This window comes from Montipora foliosa, chromosome 6 (assembly GCF_036669935.1).
Source record: "Montipora foliosa isolate CH-2021 chromosome 6, ASM3666993v2, whole genome shotgun sequence".
Taxonomy (NCBI): Eukaryota; Metazoa; Cnidaria; class Anthozoa; order Scleractinia; family Acroporidae; genus Montipora; species Montipora foliosa.
The window spans coordinates 62,822,050-62,841,204 of NC_090874.1; the positions used below are offsets into that span (position 1 = coordinate 62,822,050).

At 40.4% G+C, this 19,155-nt stretch overlaps 1 protein-coding gene across 3 annotated transcripts in view; it reads left to right on the forward strand.

The window, feature by feature from the left end:
• Positions 1 to 19,155, forward strand: part of LOC138008089 (acetyl-CoA carboxylase-like) — an 82,826-nt gene that overhangs the window by 37,499 nt on the left and 26,172 nt on the right. For all 3 annotated transcript variants that reach the window (XM_068855289.1, XM_068855287.1, XM_068855288.1), the window contains exons 31-49: positions 257 to 370; positions 881 to 994; positions 1,873 to 1,962; positions 2,351 to 2,407; positions 3,006 to 3,067; positions 4,024 to 4,072; positions 4,394 to 4,506; positions 6,510 to 6,627; positions 7,584 to 7,703; positions 8,857 to 8,916; positions 9,340 to 9,381; positions 12,505 to 12,645; positions 13,196 to 13,273; positions 13,657 to 13,743; positions 14,169 to 14,237; positions 14,944 to 15,035; positions 16,012 to 16,123; positions 17,314 to 17,400; positions 17,622 to 17,690. In XM_068855289.1, the coding sequence (XP_068711390.1) occupies positions 257 to 370; positions 881 to 994; positions 1,873 to 1,962; positions 2,351 to 2,407; positions 3,006 to 3,067; positions 4,024 to 4,072; positions 4,394 to 4,506; positions 6,510 to 6,627; positions 7,584 to 7,703; positions 8,857 to 8,916; positions 9,340 to 9,381; positions 12,505 to 12,645; positions 13,196 to 13,273; positions 13,657 to 13,743; positions 14,169 to 14,237; positions 14,944 to 15,035; positions 16,012 to 16,123; positions 17,314 to 17,400; positions 17,622 to 17,690 (1,674 nt within the window). The remainder of the gene's footprint in view (positions 1 to 256; positions 371 to 880; positions 995 to 1,872; positions 1,963 to 2,350; positions 2,408 to 3,005; positions 3,068 to 4,023; positions 4,073 to 4,393; positions 4,507 to 6,509; positions 6,628 to 7,583; positions 7,704 to 8,856; positions 8,917 to 9,339; positions 9,382 to 12,504; positions 12,646 to 13,195; positions 13,274 to 13,656; positions 13,744 to 14,168; positions 14,238 to 14,943; positions 15,036 to 16,011; positions 16,124 to 17,313; positions 17,401 to 17,621; positions 17,691 to 19,155) is intronic.

Genomic DNA, 19,155 nt, shown 5'->3' on the forward strand with positions numbered 1-19,155 from the left:
AAAATTGCTGAAAAAAAATCGCGAAAAATTCAAGTCATTCAATTTTTCGCGTTTTTTTTTTCTACGACTTTTTCTGCTGTCGCGTCGCCAATTCAAGGGATTTTCATCGCGCGCTGACGACGCGACAAAATTTAAAAAAATCGCATCACCGGCGCGAGCAAAAGATCGCTCGTGTAGCCGCTTAAAGCCGTTGATACTGAAACGTAGACCAGGTTTAAAGGGCTTCTTTAATTTTTGTTCTTGCCCTTTATATAAGGATCAGCTGTGTGGCCGTCAATCTAGTATGTCAGATGAACTGAATCATATATTACAAGAGCTCACTACTCTTAACAGACATGAAAATGCTAAAGTTGCCCTCAGAGCGAGACAGGTAAGTGATACTGAACCACGAAACGTAGTGTTTTGGTTTTTTTTTTTGTCATGTTTTATCAGGCGCTTGAGAGCTGGTGAGCGCTGAGCGTTATCGTTAGATAGCTTCCTTAGAATCTAAAAAGAAAACTTTTCTGTAATTTTTGACGGGGTGTGGATAAATAGCCCTCTTAAGCTGTGTTTGCTAATTGACTATTTCAGATGATATGATAGTATAGGCCTGCCCAAAGAAAAACGCCCATGGTTTTCTGCGATCGTATGAGAGCTGAGTTTCATTCGATGTCAACCTCACCCAATGGTTTTTCTCTGGGTACTCCGGTTTTCCTGCGTCGTCTGTAGAGACTGGTTGCAAAACACCTATTCTTTACTTGGCGATGGTAAGGGAGAAAAGAGATATATGGAAGCCCCTTTTTTTTCCTCCGTCCGACGTTCAACTTTCGCTTAATTCCCAATACCATCGTGGTACAGTTAAGTAACTCGATTTTTTTCCCTCAATTTCTTATCTTTCAAGGCTCTTTTGGCGGCTCAGCAACCATCGTACGAACTTCGTCACAACCAGGTGGAATCCATGTTTCTCTCAGCCATTGACATGTACGGCAACCAGTTTGCTTCTGATAGTTTCCAGGTAAGGTGACTGTAATTTTCTTAATTTTAGAACACTGTGAGCGAGGTCCGAAGCCTTTGGCGGAGACCAGCATTTAGAACTTAAAGGGAGGTTATCAAGAAATTGCGCATGTTCTACCCTAAGCCGTAACAAAAGTTATCATTTATGGGCCAATCGGAAGCGACGCTATAATTGTGCGGGCAATTTACACGTAAGCGTAACATTTCTCGATTTTTAAACAATCACTAAGGAGCTAAGGACAGTGGACTTCGCAGATGACTGAGCGAGAACATTTCACCCGTAAATTTCCCGCACAATTTTTAACGTCGCTTCCGATTGACTTTTAAACGGTGACATTCGCTACGGCTAGAACATGCACAATACCGTAACGCTATCCCTTTAGCGACGACAACGGCGACGGCAGCGAGAACGTCACAAATCTGCATATTGAGTGTCTTAAAACAAATGCAAAATTAATTACGTCGGACATTCACAGCAGGCGGCGCAAACAGCGTAATGATCCAATCCAAATTCGTAGCAATTCCATGCAACTTGCTCAAAGCGCGGGAAAAATCGCGCGTGCAGGTCGCGATTGGTTTTGGTTTTCCATCTAATTGGTTGATGAATTAACTGGCGCGTAAGTTTTAAGCCAGTCAGTAATCGTAGCAATTGCAATCGCGTAATTGCTTTCGACAGTCGTTTGGAAACCACTCTATCTACGGATATCGAGCGATTCTTCAAAAGTGAGAGACAAGTTAGAATATTAGAAGTTTTTTGCTTTTGTGACAAGCGACGCCCTCCCGTTGGTCCTTTCGCGTAAACACAATGCTGAATCTCTCTTTTAAAGAGAAAATTCTAATAAAGAGACGAGAGTTAACTGTGTTTTATCTCTGTCACAGAAATTGATCCTTTCGGATACCGCATTATTTGACATTCTTCCGAGCTTTTTCTACCACTCCAATGAGTCAGTAAGGAGGGCGGCATTGGAGGTGAGCTGCTAGTAATGCATATCCAAAAATATTTCTTAGTTGGTTTTCCAGTGGTGGCTAAATTTTGAACCGCAAGCGAGGGGAATACGATGTAGTAATAGATAGTGTGAAGTACAGAAAAATTAAGGTGCGATGACGTTGGCTTAGGAGACCGAATTGGGCTTGCAACCTTTCCAGTTGTGACTCAACTATAGCGTTGTTCTAACTTTAATGTCCAATGAAGGTATCCGATGAAATGAAATTCCTGAAATGAGATATTCATCTCATTTCTACCCGCCGAGTTTCTTCGAGTCATACTTGTCATATAATTTGATACATCCTTGTTTGCTCCCCCCCCCCCTCCCCCCCTATCATCAATTACAATCTCATTAACGCTTTTATGCTCTAGGTTTATATCAGGCGCAGTTACCAAGCCTACGAACTCACGACACTTTATCATGAAAAGGTAATTGAGCGAGTTTGTTTCGCATTTATGGCGTCCGGAGGCAAACCCTTCTGTTTATTGCGTTCGACGTTAGGAGAACGCAATTTCTAATCTTTGGTATCCTGTGCATAGGGTGAGCTTTAGCAAGTTTCCATTTTCCCTTTGTTTTCTCTCAGCAATCGCACTTCATAATCAATGACTACTCCTAGATTTATGTCTCCAAAAGTAACGACAGGATTTCGTTAAATATGAGTATATTACTACTGTACAGTGTACTTTATTCACATACAAAGTAGAACCAATAACCACGGCAATTTGCGCTTTAAATCCTGGTTTTCACTAGCGACGTAAGCATAAACACAAGTAACAAACGCAAGCGCATTGTTGTTAATTAGTGGCTATTGTTCTAACAAAAGGCTCTAATGAACAACAAGCTACAGAGTCTGCGTATGTTTCTTGTGTTTGTGCTTGCGTTGCTGGTGAAAACAAGGCTTAACTTGCTGTGAACTTGAAAAGAAGTTGAAGTAAACTTCGGTCGTTTTGTTTGTTTATCGTGGTGAAGTACAATAATATTAAAGTGTTATGGTTTTCTCATTAATGTGTATCCTTTTGTCTTCAGCTCGACGAAAGTGTTTTAATTGTTGAGTTCCAGTTTATACTCCCTAACGCTCATCCAAACAGGTATAGTGTGGTTATTGTGTAACGGTACAGGACTTACCTGATTTTTTTGTGTGCCTTTCAGTTGTGATCCAGCAAACAGTTCAGGTAGCTGAAATGATTATAAAATAGATGAAATTTTAAGTTTTGAGTTGAATTGTATGTTATAGTCAATATAGAAGTTTCAGGGTAAAATTAAGCTGACAACAAAATGAAATGATATTTAATAATTACAACTCAGCGATGACAACAACTTTGAGACTCCAGTTCTCGTGTATTTCAATTGCCGCTGTCCACGGCATATATGAGCGATTTATAAATTCTTTACCGTTCAAATTCGTTGCTGTTGTTCATTATTACTCTGTTTATACTGAAGGTCATGAATGTGGTAAGAACTAAGATCCTATAGCTACATCGGAAATCACTCAGCACAGGTTCAGAATTTAAAGTTTACGCGCGAAAAATGCATTATTGGCCAATGGCGCTAAAGATGATTACGGTACTGATTACTTTACATGGAATTGGCTCCTCGTGACGAGACGTTTTTGAGCCGCGATCGGAAACCGCAAGTGAACATTTCGCTTGCCAGGAGAGTAGCCGCTCCAAGATGTTTTACTTTATCGTCTTTCGTCGTGAAACGATACCAAGCAATAGAAATGTTTTAGTGTCACTACAACTTACAAAAGGAATACGGCTTACTTCCGGTCGCCATCTTCATAGAGTTCTCGTGCTTAAGCTTCGTAAGACTGGCTTTTTTTTTTGCTGCTCGGTCGATTTCACAAAACGACGTGTAATAACAAGTCTTGTATGATGTTTCCTTTTTCATATATATCCAAAATGATGAAGCAAGGTTTCCGCAAATGACCTCCGCTTTTGTCGCAGACCGATTATCCTCATCCAATGATTCAGTAGAAATCATATGACTTTTCAGTAGCAGCATTTTGCTAATCTGATCATTGTCTTTTTCTCGTATTTCCTAGGTTGCCCCTGAGAGTTCCATCGAGTAAAACAGTGCTTGCTATGCCAAGGGTGCGTGAATTGCGCCATTCTAATTTTATGAGAATCATACTGTTGATACTTTTACGTTAAAACAAGGGTTCTGACGGGTTTTTTTTTTGGCGGTTTGGCCTAGCGTAAATTGGAAGAAAAGAAAAAAAAGGGGGAGGTGGGCAGGGGGGGGGGGGGGGTTGCCTTTGGACTCTTCGGTGCCCATCGTTCTCGTTGAAAGCGTCCTTGTGAATAACTCTATTTCTTTCCATAGGAATCGGAATAAGCTGCAGCCGTGCGACCCCTTATGCATGAGGGTGTACGAGTTTGTGTAAACGTTATGTTTCTCTTGTGATTTTGTAGGTTCGCAGTCTCAGTGAGGATATGTTTGACCTTATAAACCAACATCCCACCTTAAAACCTTGTCAGAGAACTGGTGTCATGGCTGCCTTCCCCTCCATGCCTGAATTTGAAAGGTGTGAATTAACATACTAGTTTGTTAAAGAGATGTTACTCGATTACGTACATGGCTGTCTGTGATAACCATTTCATCAAAGATTCCGGGAATTTTGGAAATCCTGGAGCACCTTCCTCGATATTCCTTATTTTTTGGCGTTTGGGAGGAACGCCGGAAGGCCTGGATAATTGGCAGATTCTCCCGTTTCCAGGCTCTTTTTAGGAGCCTCAGGCGGTTGCACGGTTTACCAGAGAAGACGTTCGTGGATCAACGATACGTTATTGTAAGAAAGTGGTCTTGAGACATATTTTAATTCGTGAGCAGGGAAAAAGAAACAAATCACAAAGTTCCCGTCTCACGGCCTCGCCTTGTTCATAAAATCCTACGGGGGAACGTTGAAGAAGTCACCTACTATTCGCAAAATCGGCAGCGGGCTACTCCCAAGTTCATAAGAGCTCCCAAACAACGAAAGTGAAAGTTCACATTACAACTAGTTGCAGGCCTACGGGGACGGTTGCTCGAAGACTGATTAGCGTTAACCGTTGTGTAAGAGGCATCAAAACCTACAGGTTTCCATGGTATTTAACGCTGGTTAGCGCTAACCATGCTTTGAGCAACCCGGGCCTGGTTGACAATCAGACATAGCTTGATGCTTCTCTTGCGAGACTTTAGGTCTTTAAACTGTAATTTTTAAAGCTATGTTCATATTTCTTGAAATCAGAGTAGGTGTAGCATCAAACTAGGGTTCCTGACAGCTCAGTCATAATTTATTGTGAACGGACTACTTTGACCAAGACTGAACAAAGAACCCATTCAACTAGTGAAATCTGCAACTCAGCGTGTTTGTCTCAGTCAAAGTGATCATCACAGTTGAAATACGTCCAGAAATGCAGGCTCTGGCAAAAATGGCAGATTTGGGGAAAATAAGCCAAATCATACATTTTCGCCATTACCTGCATTTGTCTGGACATAAGTGGAGATATGCGACGACTCAGGCCAATTTTAAACGTCGCATTTTACATGTGCCGAAGCTAATGCAAGTGAACGAAAACAATAGATTTTCCTGATTTGCATTAGATTCGGCACATGTGAAATGCGACGTTTAAAACGGGCCTCAGCAAAGATGGGTAAAATTTCCCCAACCCTACCCCTAACCGAACGAAAGAGGCGGATTGGCTAAATTTCGCCATGGTGGGATTTGGTGAAATTTCGCCAAGAGAGGGACGTGTGGTAGCCTCAGGGGCAGCCAACGAGAATATAGTTCAAAACCACTTAAACATAGTATTGTTGAACGTATTTTAGTATTTAAACGGTAGATATAGGCACTATTTTCATCCCCTAAAAAAATTTTCATCTGTTCGGATTTCCTAGCTGAAAGTCTAGTGATCCGAAAATTATAGGGATCAAACCTTTCCTTTTCGAAAAATTCAGCCAAAAAAAAAGGTTCCCGAAAATTCTAGGTGACCTTTTTACGGTAAAAATCCGTTAAAAATGGGCAATTATACCATTTTTCAGATTTTCGAAAATCCTAGGAGAGGCAGGCAAGCAAGAAATTTTACAGCAAATGTTCCGAAAATTCTAGATCTCAAATCGTCTTCCGAACAGATATTTTCCGAAAATTGACGTTGGGTGCCCCTGTAGCCTGCGTGGCAGATGTATTTCCGGTTATCGTTTCTCTCTACCGAAACGTAATGGTGGAGAGCAACGATAACCGGAAATACTTACGTCTGCCAAGCAGGCGAGCGTGTGGCGGATTTGGCAGAATTTTGTCAAATCCTCCATTTTCGCCATTGCTTGCATGTTTGGACACAAGTATCGCAGTTATGAAGTAACTTGAGCACTTGCGAGAGAATCCTGATAAATTGCGGGCTTGAACGGCATAGATCAGTTTCTTTTTTTCGCATGTGCTCAAAAGTCTTCATAACTGCGGTGATCACTTTCCCTGAGACCTACACACCACGCTGTTCAAGTAAATGAAAATTATGTATTTTTTTTCCTGTCATACTTGTAAATGTTGCATAGACATTTCAATGAAATCATGAACCGCTTTGAGCTAGCAACCCCTGAACAGCTATCGCCATCGCCCATGGCACGAAGGATTGGCCTTGATCCTGTTTGGGAAATGGAGAACCGAGCAGAAGTAAGTAAAAAAATGAAAACGCTTTGTTATAGAGGAAATGCATCTAGTTATCTGGCAAGCTTTTGTTGAGGCACTTAATGGCCTGAAGGAAATAATCCAAACAAAACCTAATAGGGTTGGAAAAAAGTAAAGGTAAAGCAACCATATTTAACGTCGATAACTCGTAGCAGTAATTCAACTGACAAACCTGAGGTCGACAGTGCGCTCATTTTACTCCCCCGTCGCCATCAGTGCTCCGTTTTACGGGAATTTAAAGCTACTTAAGCTATACAGAACGGAAAGAAGTCGAAACAAGGATGTGAGATCCGGGAATCGAACTCAGGACCTCTTGCACCAAGGCTGCGCACTAACCGACTGTGCCATCCTCGCTCCTCAGTTGGCATCACTCAGCCAGTTGGCTATCTAGGACGGCGATGTCCAGGAAAACGTCACAAAACGATAGCGTCGTTGTTTAAAAGAGGTAAAAGTGAAAAAAAAAATCGTGCTGAGAGTGCGATACTCTGCATTACAACGCATGGATTCACGAAAATTTGACGTTTTTACGACAATATGAAAAATAATTTTATTGAACATTTAAAGACTACCTTGTGACAACATGAGCATACAAATTTCTCTATTTTTACTTTAATTGAAACCGCTTGTACCAATTGTCGGTTTTCTCATGACGTCGAGGCCACCATGTTGGTGTCCCCAAACAAAGAAACTGCTGCCAAGTTGGTCTTGAAACTATTATTATTGTGTTTTCGTTTGCTTTCGTTGAAAAACATTGCCGTCGATCACGCAAGTGCAAACTAACAATTTATTTTCAGGATAGTTTGCACGCATTGCACGACGCGGATGAAATAGCGAAAGGCTTATGATCGTGCAAAGTTATATTTTGAGATGACGTTTTCGTCGACGTCACCGTCGAAGATCTTTAAGTCCCTAATCTTGCTTTTGTTTGTTGTATGTTTTAGCATGGAGCTAAAAAGGAAGAAGAGCCGATTCACATCATTAACATTGCCTTGAAAATTCAGAAGAATTCCAAAGATATTGAACTTCAACGTAAAATGGTGTACGAGTTCACTCAGTCCAAGGTAAGAATTCGGATAATGTATCGTTTCACCTGTAAGCTAAGACTGTCCGCGACTGCGAGTGTCTCAGCTGTATGACGAAGATACAGCTCACATGGCATACTTAGTACTCAAGAAGAAACTTAAGTTAAGATGGCATAATGAAATGTGCAGAGAAAAGATATTGTTCAAGAACACGAAAATAAGTTTTATTGCAACTATAATATTCATCGTTAGTATATACCACACATATAAGTGAATAGTGCTCTTCGCTCGCGCTGATTGGCGAACTCGGAGTTGATCAACCAAGTACTGTTATGTTTTTAAATGCAGTTTTCTGCTGGACGAGAACGTATCACGTGACGTGTCTCAAAACTGTATGACTCCCTAGGGCGAACAAAACTTTCTAACTCCCCAGGGAAACAGCAGCTTGAACCTTGGACTTGCACACGATCAGGACATGCGTCTTCAAAGCGCGGCAAATTTGTGAGCACGTCCAACGAGATTTTCAATGAAATTCGAAAATCTGAGTTATTTTCAAGTTTTTTCAAGTCATGGCCGCGACAAAATGCTTTCAAGTACGAAGTGAGGAAGAAATACGGCAACTGATAAGAGGCAAAAGTTAAAAGTAATTATTGAAAGTAATTGTTACTCATTTTTATTTGAGATATTTGGCTTATAATTAAACTAGTAAGGGTTATACTCGTATTTAGCTTGGTTCATTTTCAGTTGTGGGGTGTAACAAAACACTTAATGACTGGTCCCACGGGAAACAGGAGTTTTGTTTCTCCTTGACTCTCAATGTTTAGGGTCTCCGGGAAACAAAACTCACTGTTCCCCTTGGGACCAGTCATTAAGTGGTTATTCACCTCCGAGTAGCCGGCGCGCGAGATTTTAAATTTCTGACCGCATTTTGTAAAAAATAAAGTAGTTTTTACAAAATGTGGTCGGAAAATGCGGTTGTTTTGTGGCGTTGCTCTTGCTGTTACTGTGGCCGTTTCTTTCCTAAACGCCCTTCCGTAGACATCGTGAGGTCGGCAGGTGTTAAAAAACGTAACATTAAGAATTCATTTGATTATTAGACAATGGTGTCCAAGGAAATTTCTGAATGGTACATTGTTTACTATTTCTTGTTTGTTACGTTCTGTACTATTATTTTCTGCTTTTGTTTTCCCAGAAAGAGATCTTAAAAGACAAAGGAATCCGGAGAATTACATACCTGATAAGCGACTGTAAGGTATTGTACATTGACACTTTTCTTTATGTTCTTTGTATCGAAAGACGCCCAATCGACCCCTTTGCAGTTGTGTGCTTAGTTACCTGGCCTTCAAATGAAAGTGAGGCTTGTGTTGACCTTGTTATGACACAGATCAACCTCCTTTTCTTATGTTAATGATGTTGTCGTCATGCTAATTAGTAATAATTTAACTAAGAAAAGTGATGAGGATTCTATCAAAACAAGGTCATGACCAGCCTCACTTTCATTTATAGGCCAGGTAACTAAGCACACAAATGTAAAATGGACTATTCTCCACTTCCAAATTTGACGTCAGTCGACAGAAAAGTCGTTTAGTTGAAAACGATTCTTAACTATTGAGTGATTGTTTTGTTGATAGTGTTGTTAGATTATATCTGACTCAAGATTATATTCATCCCTCAGGGAATGTTGCCTTGGTTCTTCACCTTTCGAGCGCGAGATGATGTAAGTATCTCGCACATGCATGAACATCTGTATATTATGCATGAACATCTGTATATTATACATATATACATTTTTATTATTCAATACATTGTGACAATGTCCAAATATGGTCATAGCGCTGCTCAATATTCGTCGTGCGTACTTAACAGATATCCTGCGATATACGTAATTTTGTGTCGCAGAGAAAAATGGTGGTTTTTCCAGAAAATTGGCAGGTGTATAAATGGGTACCCAAAACTCTTACTTCTGGAGCGGTAACCCTTCGATGGACTGGCATCACCGTCCGGGGGGGAGTAACGATAAATAGTGAAATCACAAGTATGAATTCAGATCAAATTGCCCTCCACTCAGTTCAATTACCATTATAAATTATATCAAATAATACTATTAATAATCACCATTGTAATCCTGCATTCCACAGTAACAACATTCCCGAAACGATCCTTGAGTGCTTTCACATGAAAGCACTTCTTCCCCACCCCTCGACCTCAGAGAGTAGCCAATAATGTGCTACGGCACATGGGTTTAGCTTCTTAAGAACCCGCTGTGATGCTGTGTCGGTGGGGAAGTGAAACGCAGAAATGGGTTTGTCAAGTGAGTTGATCTGGTAAATTGACCAACCATAAAGAAATTCGATAGTGGACGTTTCGAGCGTTAGCCCTTCGTCATAGCACCATTTACCCTTCGTCGGCCCTTTTTAAGGGGCTCTGACGAAGAACGAACGACCGAAATGTCGGTCATCTTTCCAATTATTCCATCACTCAGACCAATGTGACGAACCAGGCGCACACAGACGCTCTGCGTTTCTGGAGTGTGGCAACAAGAGCTTAAGCAAGGGCGCCGACGACGACTACGCGAGAACACCACAAAACAGTAATAAACAAAAATAAAAGCTATGTACACCACGCACGCATGCGTTGACAATTCTGGTACATTTCTTGGCCGTTTTCGTCCAGAGAAGAGGGAGCTTAAGAAAGGGACGAGAACGTTACTTAAGGGCGCTTTCCATTTGACAGAACTGACCGGCCAGACCAGGCATTTGGAAGGTTTAACTCTAAAACGCCTTCAAATTAACACTCTTCGAGGATGATATACACTCCTCCGGAAGTAGACGAGGTGTTATCATGCAAGTGTTCTTGAAATTGTTGGATTTTCTTTGCAAACTGACGGTCTGGCCGGCCAGTTCTGACAAAAGGAAAGCGCCCTAAGAATATTATTTCCCGCCATTCTAACAATTTCACGATGATTCCAAGTCCTTCGACATGAAAAGTGTTTATCATTCCAGGAATTTTGGCAAGTTTCTGGTATGAACTTTGGTATGAGCGTTGAGGATGGTTGGAGAGAAAATTGTGCTTGTGTCCTCCACATAAAAGAAGTGTATCAAAAAGTAAACGCACGTATACGTACGAGGCGAGCAGAGCTATTAGAGAGATTTAACATCACGTTTACGTTTACGTTTACGGCAAGCGTCCTGTTACCACTTCAAGTTTTACGTAAAATAGAGAGAAAGTTGTTACTTTTGCTTCGCGTGACTCACGGCAGCCCGAGTATAAAGTTACTAAAAAGCAAAAACAAAACAACTCAGTCTTTTTAAACATTGTTTGTAGAAAAAGACGCGAAAATAAAATGAAAATCCTTGATCGTCAAATTTTGAGAGTTTCGATGAAGCTGTTTTCATGAATAAAATTGCGGCAAGGATTCAGTTATAAACCATGAATCCTAAGTTTTCCTCCTTTGGCATACCGGAAAATGGTTTTGGGGTACTTTTTTTTTCCGCAAACAGCTTTTTATGCAGATGAAACGAGAAGAAAATTTCACGTATACGGCAAACGCGAGAATGCCTACTTTCACGTAGAAACGGCAAGCGGCAGTCGGGAAACGTAGAAAATGGCGGGAAAAGCTTGGTCACGGGGTTTCTTTTGCCGTTCGCGTTTCACGTAAACGTGATGCTATTATTTTTGCTCATTTGACGTGAGATGACCGAAGTTGAGGTTAGGTTGATGAGGCGAGCACCTGACGATAAATTTTACAATTTCTTCTATAACACCCACATCGTTCACACCAATTTTATTCCTGAAATGACGATGCGCACTCTCCATGCCGAACGGGTTATCGAGAAATCATTGCAATAACAAGTGATAATATTTTCAGATAACGTCGCTGTCGTCGTCTTTGGTTAAGCTCCTTAAAGTGGTACTATGATCAAAAAATCATTTCCTTTTTTTCTTCAGATTTTGAAAGCGTGTTCGCTTAACACCTAACTGGCAAAATTTTGAGCTTTGAGTTTTATCAGAAACCCATAAGGGTTGAAACGTGTAACGGCCCCTTGTGTGCTGGGAAACAAGCTTCTGAATATCCAATTTGCTAAGTACCATATTTGGAACAACAAGAGCGAGGGGTTTCCAAATATGGTACTTAGCACTGAAACATTCAACCAATCAGTTCGCACTAAATATTCGGAAGCTGTGAACGCGCGTTACACGTTTCAACCCTTATGGGTTTCTGGTTTTATCCAAAGGCTGTTTATTTTGAGTGTAAGTTTTGGATTTCATGGTCCGCCATTACTCACGTTCAAAACTGGCCGAGTGGACCTCAGAGGGTTGGATCTAGAGAAAATGACGTCATTTACTCACTAGCTTAAAATTTCAGCGTGTAAACGCAATTTAATATATATGCAAAACACGGGTTGAAAAGTCTGAAAGCCCAAAACTCCCGTGCTGCATATTAATTAGGCCGCGTACACACGCATTGCATTCTTAAACTAGTGAGTGTTTGACGTCATTTTCTCCTCGACCCAGCTCTCTCAAGATTTTAAAGTTAGTAATGGTGGACCAATAAATAAGAAAATTCCAGCCAAAGTAAACAGGTGTCTTTTTAAAATCAGAACTTAAAACTTGGGTGAGTTAGTGTTTAGTTAACATAGTTTTGAAATCCAAAGGAAAAACAAATTTTTTTTTTGGTCGTAGTACCACTTTAATGCCTGACCTACTTGGAACATGTTGACGGAGAAACGGCACATTTGTCTGTATTTTTGAAGAGAATGTACTACTGAGAAATGAACGTATCAATTACTGACAGAAAATATACGAAATGACATTGTTTTGATGCTACCTTTTTCGGCAGTTTCAAGAGGATTCTATTTATCGACATTTGGAACCAGCTCTTGCTTATCAGTTGGAAGTGAACCGCTTGAGAAACTTTGATCTGGAGACAGTTCCAACAACAAATCATAACGTTCATTTATACCTCGGCTCGGCTAAGAAGGTGAGTGTGTTACTCGAATAAAAGATATTGCTGTAATCTTCCAAAAGGATGCACCTTCCTTTTGAACATCCCACCGAACGTTGTAAGAAGAGTTCACTATGAGCTTAGCGTATAGTTCATAAACATTTCCAGAAATTTTTAACTTTTTGTATAAAAAATCTTTTGTTAGTCTCAATTTATTTTATATTAATCTAGGCGGCTTGTGGCTGCAATGTTTTATTCAATAGAGTATCTATATGTCTGTCTACATTTCATTGTTCGGGAGATAGGTAGGGGCTTCGTTTATCCTCGGTCCTAGTCCCTCCGAAATAGGATATCTCGAAGTATCATTCTCCTTAATAATTGTTCTTATTATGAACTGATTACAGGGCGTGAATTTTTCCAGCCTTCTATTCCAATGAGAAGAACTTGCCATGATGAAGAAATGCTACCCACTCTGAACAATCTATTTTCGTAAATGTGAACCTAGTACTTTAGGGCTATTCTTCTGCTACAGAGGTTCTGCAAAAGAACTTTGAAATTTCTCAGATATTTTCGTCGTTGTTCGTAGATCTCAGGCCAGTCAGAGGTGACAGACTACCGATTCTTTATCAGAAGCATTGTGAGGCATTCGGACTTTATCACCAAGGTAATTTAGTTTGCATCGATAAACTTCCCCCAAGGACACAGTTCTGTACCTTTTTGAATGCGAGCAGTTTACAAGATTCTAATCGACAATTAACGTGTCTTATTAGGAATCTTGAGTTACCTTATAGTGAACTGAGTGATCAGTGGTGGGGAGGCATTTCATCTCCCCTCCCTTCATCATTTCCTTTGTCCCCTACCCTTCCCTTGATAGTCAATGCTTTCTCTACCCAACCTTGCTCTTGCTTAAAAGTCAAGGAGATGTCGGCCCAACCTTTCGCTTAGAAGGATACAAAGTGTCCGTTATAATAACATTGCCCGCACTTTACAGACTACACGATCTCTTCCGAGTTGTTTCCCTTGCTCATGGTACTTTTTTTTTCGTAGGAAGCATCATTTGAATACATGGAGAAGGAAAGCGAGATCCAGCTGCTTGAGTCGTTAGATCAATTGGAAGTTTGTTTTTCAGAAAGCGTGAGTGAAACTGTTGGAATTAGAAATGAAAGTTTGCTCATTCAAAAAGTGTACTGTTTTTGATTGACTCAGATCCCAGCGCAATAAGGTCTGGTTAAACTGAAAAACATTGTTGTGGAGACGAATCCGTTTTACTTCTTTGACGGAAAAAAATGTGTTTTAATCAGGTCAGATACATTTTTGCCTCGCGAACCCTAAACAAGTGCTTAGCCACCCGAACTAAGATCCAAGGAAACGATGCTTCCAAGTTTAGTCGGGCCATAGTCTCCCGTTCCTAAATAACAATTCGTAAACTTTGGGAAGTTCTTAATTACAAACGACCGTTCGTAATAATAAATTACTACTATTTGTCAAATTCTGACTGATTTACTAGTTTTGAGATGCCTTTCAAAGTATACAACAATTTGATGTATTTTTTTGTTTAGGTTAAGAGAACAGACTGCAATCACATTTTCCTTCATTTTGTTCCATGTGTCATCATAGAACCTAACAGGGTAGGTGACAGATAACTCAGCTCAAGCAAAGTGCTTGTTGCTTGTTCGTTACTGGGAAAATGCTCCTTTAACCGTTGTAGTGATTTTTTTGAAGGAAAAGCTATTCCTCAGCTTTAAGAGAGTTCTGTTACTTCCATTGATTAAGAACAGGCTTACAAATAATGAGAAACAAGTACGTATACTTTAATGCACTCTTAATTAGCAAGTGCAGGTAACAAAATACACGAAGATTAATAAATTCACACAGCATTATATATGGTGGGGACCTGGGTCTTTGTCAGTTGACTGCAGACCTGACGCAGGTCATAACACTACAAGAGTTACATCATATAAGTTCCACGCCAACTTATCTTTTTTCAGAGGCGACCTCTTAATTGGGGATTTACAATGTTATGGTTATAAACAAATGAGGCATGTTTTTGGCGTGCTATGCTGTACAAGAGAATTTTTGTACCACCTTTTTTTCGCACGCCACAACTGCGACGTAAGTTGCGAGAATAACTGATAACTGGACACACGCTTTGTTTAAATCGGCGCATTCAACTACTTACATGTTTCTCGAAACGAAAAATATAACGAATTGTTTTTTTTTTTACTTAAAATGGTGAAAATACTTGATTACGAATTGTAAAAAGATGATCGAAAGTAAAACGGAATCTCAATAACATGGCTTTAACTTTAAATCGTGTTTGTCTCTTTTATGTAGATTGAAGAGAGTATTCGTCACATAGTAACGAGATACGGAAGAAGACTATGGAAACTACGCGTTTTACAGGCTGAAATCAAAGTCACGATCAGGTAACATTGTGTTTAAATGCCAGTGAAGTATTTTAGTATTGTTGGTATGTTTGCTCGCATTTTAGGGTTTCACTGATGGCAACGTTGTTGTTTTTTTAGATACGTCCCTCAGCTGTTTTGCTCTGACCATATAGCGGAGCGAAACTCGCAGTTTTCGCATTGTTCTGCCTTGATCACAGAATACCAGATATATTCAGATGCTCACTCTGAGCTTCAAGAGGGGGCTCCAGTATATCTTGAAATCTGTGACAGTGCCGACACTTTAATTTCCGTCAGCTTAATTAACTAAAACGGAAAAAGGCCAACAGGTTTTAATTTTCTTTGGATCTTTCTCGTTTTCATTCTTAGTTCAACGCGAACATTTGCTTATCTAGAGGATTTATATCGGCAGTGTTGGGACGTGTTCAGTTACCTTCTGGGCCTTGATTTCCCTGTTTGTTGTCTTGTCTTTCCGTAGTAATGGGGAAATCGTATTGCCACAATAAACCGTAAATTGTATCATATAATTCCCAGGCTAATAAGGTTTCTCAAGGGATTTTTGGACGGTGGGTAATTGCGGGTTTTCACATGACGTCACGGGCGCCATGTTGGAGTCCCCAAACAATGAAACGGCGGCCATGTTGGAGTCCCGAATCCAATCCTCCGGAAATTGATCTCTGTTTTTATGCAAACTTTTTCTTTTGTTTTCGTTGAAAACATATCAGTTGATCACGTGAGTGAAACCCGAGAATACGTTTGTGAGGGTTAAAATTCGTGGTTAGGAGATGGGAGATTGTGGGTGGCAAATGCAACTACAGGTGGGAGATGGTGTAATACGCCCGTTTGGAAGATAATAAGAGAGTTGGTTGGGAAGGTGGAAAGGAAAACTGAAGATCATAGTCTCGGGTAGGATTTGAGTCTATGACCATTACATGTAGCAGCGCTATGAGTGGCAGTTTAAAGGATTGTAAAAACGATTTCCTGTGACTATTTGCAGACTCACGCCCACTGGAAAGAAGATTCCGTTGCGCATGTTTATGTCTAATGGATCTGGATATTATTTAGACTTCAACATTTATCGGGAAGTGACGGACCAAAGAACAGGACAGGTATTACACTGTTATGAACTTGATCTTGGTGCTTAACTTAAACCGTGGCCGTGCTGTTATCCGACATACTGAAAAACTGTCACACTTTTCCGATGAAAGTTATTCTCTGTTTGCAGAACAAATTGGGTAATAAATGGCTTATTACATGTTTTGTCGTACTTTCTGTTGCAGAGTATTTTTCTCGTTCTTCGTGTTTTCACAGTCAAAATACAGCGAAGCTCGCAAGAATCCTCCCCTCCGCTATACCACACGCTAAAACATCTCATAAATTTTATATATCTCACATGGGAGTCATTCTGAGCTTTGTTTTTCCATTGATGTGTTTTCGTGCTTTGTGTAAAAGCCTATAATAGAGAGCCTTTCACCTACTCGAGCTGTACCACAAACAGCCGTCATTTGGGACCTTTCGCAACAACAAAAACAAAAGCAAAATACTGAATAGTAAAACGATCCTCACTGAAAAGCTAACCACTCATTGTCCCGGATAGGGAATTAATATATGGGGAATGTAATTTCCGGAGGGAATGAGCAGCGAAGGAACATTTCACGCAGAGGACGTCGCCGAATGGGGGTGGGACTTGTTACCTCCCCCCCTCCCCCTCCCCTTCCCCCTTCCCCCTCCCCCCTCTATTCTCATCGTAGAAACCTATTGTCATCTTAGTTTAATAAGCAAAAACAACGTCTCCTCACGCTCTTTCCTTCCGTTTCACATTTTCTCGCGTTTCTTTGCCTTTATCTCCCAAAGAAAGGTGTGAAATTATGTGGAGAACGAGGTCGTCAGGCGATCGGTTTTTTTTCTCTCTTCATATCTAACGCCTTTCAGGACAGTTTAAGTTACGGATAGTTCACACGCATTCATTCTACGTGTGGAACGAGTTGAAAGCGAAAGTCATCATAACAATGCGTGTAACGTATTAGTGGACGTGGTCATCGATTCTTGGGCTCATATCGTCCATAATGTTGAAAGTACCCGCACTAATAGGGAACTTTCAGGATGGCGTCATTTGACTACAACTACCAGGGTTCAGTTTGTTTTTCTTTTCTTATTGAAATGTTGCATTCCCAGTGGGGTAAAAATGACAGTAGCCCTAATTAGCATGCGACAAGCAAAACCTGAAGGATTCTGGTACTTGTAGTCAAATGGCGTCATCATGCAAATGTCCTATTCACACATTTTGGGTGATCCACAGATTGTGTTTGAGTCCTATGGACAGAAGCAGGGTCCCCATCATGGCCTTCCTATCAGCACACCTTACGTTACCAAGGACCATCTACAGGTAAACAGGACTTGAGTTATCACCTTTTCCTAACAAACCGCACTTGAGGAGTTTTGCCCGGGTTAAGGCCATCCTAGCTTCTTGATTTCCTAAATAATGGTTTTCCAAACACACTGTTTTAATTTGATCATACCGTGAATATTTTGTTAGAGAATAACATGACATCTTCTTTGTAAAACTAAGACTACTTAATTAAAATTGTCTATTGCCTTATTTTGCAGCTTAAGCGTTTTTCAGCCCAGTCTCTTGGCACCACTTACGTTTATGACTTCCCCGAACTTTTCAAACAGGTAATTATAACGTAAGTTCAGTAAATAACAGGAGCGATTTGGAAAAACATTTTATCGAAAAGTTAAACGCTAAAAGATTCTTTAAAAACATTTTAAAAAATTCTAAAAAATGGACGACGTTTCGGCGTTATCACGTCAAGACGGTAAAGGTTGAAATAAGAATATATAAAACGTGAAACAATAAAAATAGTTGTGTGTCCTATGGGTATAATACCCAAAAATAAGACAAAACGAACAATAGAAAAAAAACGAAAGTGTCAAGTGAAACGTTTGGCGCGGATTGAGTCACTTTGGGTGTTGAGAGAAGGCTTGATGTCCTTTATAAACAGCATCTCGTATATTAGGCAATCGAACTTGCTTCTGCATTTCTTTTGGACTTTAAAGAGGTGATCGATCTTTGCTCTTTTATTGTCATGTTTTGTTTCAAGGTGTTTGCCGATAGCAGAATAAACTTTGAGTGAAAAGGAAAACAAGCCTCCGATCGTCAATACGCAATGCGTTGTATATTCATTCCAATGTTATTTGTGTGATTTGTGCTTGTACTTACGTCGCTAGTGAATACTAGGCTTAAAAGACCTCTGTTTCTTCAATTATGCACTTGCGTTTTGCTCATGGGTGCACGCTCCTGGCAAAAGCTGACTTGTGCTCCATTGCTTGCAAAGTTCGTGTCCTGATTTTAGAAGAGATTTTCTTTGCTTGTTAAAATGATTATAATTTCCTGTGTGAGCTAGAGTCGCAATCGGCTATCGTCTCGTGCGACACTCACGCTTCTTTGGTGCTCGGCAACCTTCCAAGAGCATCCATAACTCGATGCTTGCACGCTCCACGTTTAGCATTTTCCAAAATGGTATTTCACCTCACATATTTAGCTCTGTAAGGCCAGTCTTCACAAGTCAAAGATTTGAATAGAAGTCATACTCAGATTGCACATGCAGCGTTACGGATTATGAGTCAATTACCTTGGAGCTTACCATTCACATACCTCTCTTGGGCGTTATCGTTTTCTCAGACTATCTGGGAGTTTACGAAACGACGACGGCGACGTCGACGAACTGTCACCTTAAATGCACCTCAGATCTGCAGTATCGTAAGTCTTTCGCGATTATTCCGCCTCGTTCGCGTCGCACAATGTCAGCGGACTATCCTGAAAGCAATCGGGGCGAGCAGTTTCTGAGTAAAAATCTCGAATGAAAGGTTCGCATTTGTATACTAAAATCGTCGTCAAAACCTCTAATTGGGGACTTTAAGATCTATGACGGTGACGAAAATGTCGCCTCGAATATTACTTTGCACATTCTTAACTCTTTTTTCGCGATTACTCCATGTCTTTCACGTCGTGCAATGTGAACGGTGTATTCTAAAAATAAATTGGTACGAGCGGTTTCAGAGTAACAATAGAGAATAAAAGATTCGCATTTGTAGGCTCGCGTTGTCGCCAAGACCTCAAATTTAGTGATTTCACGTC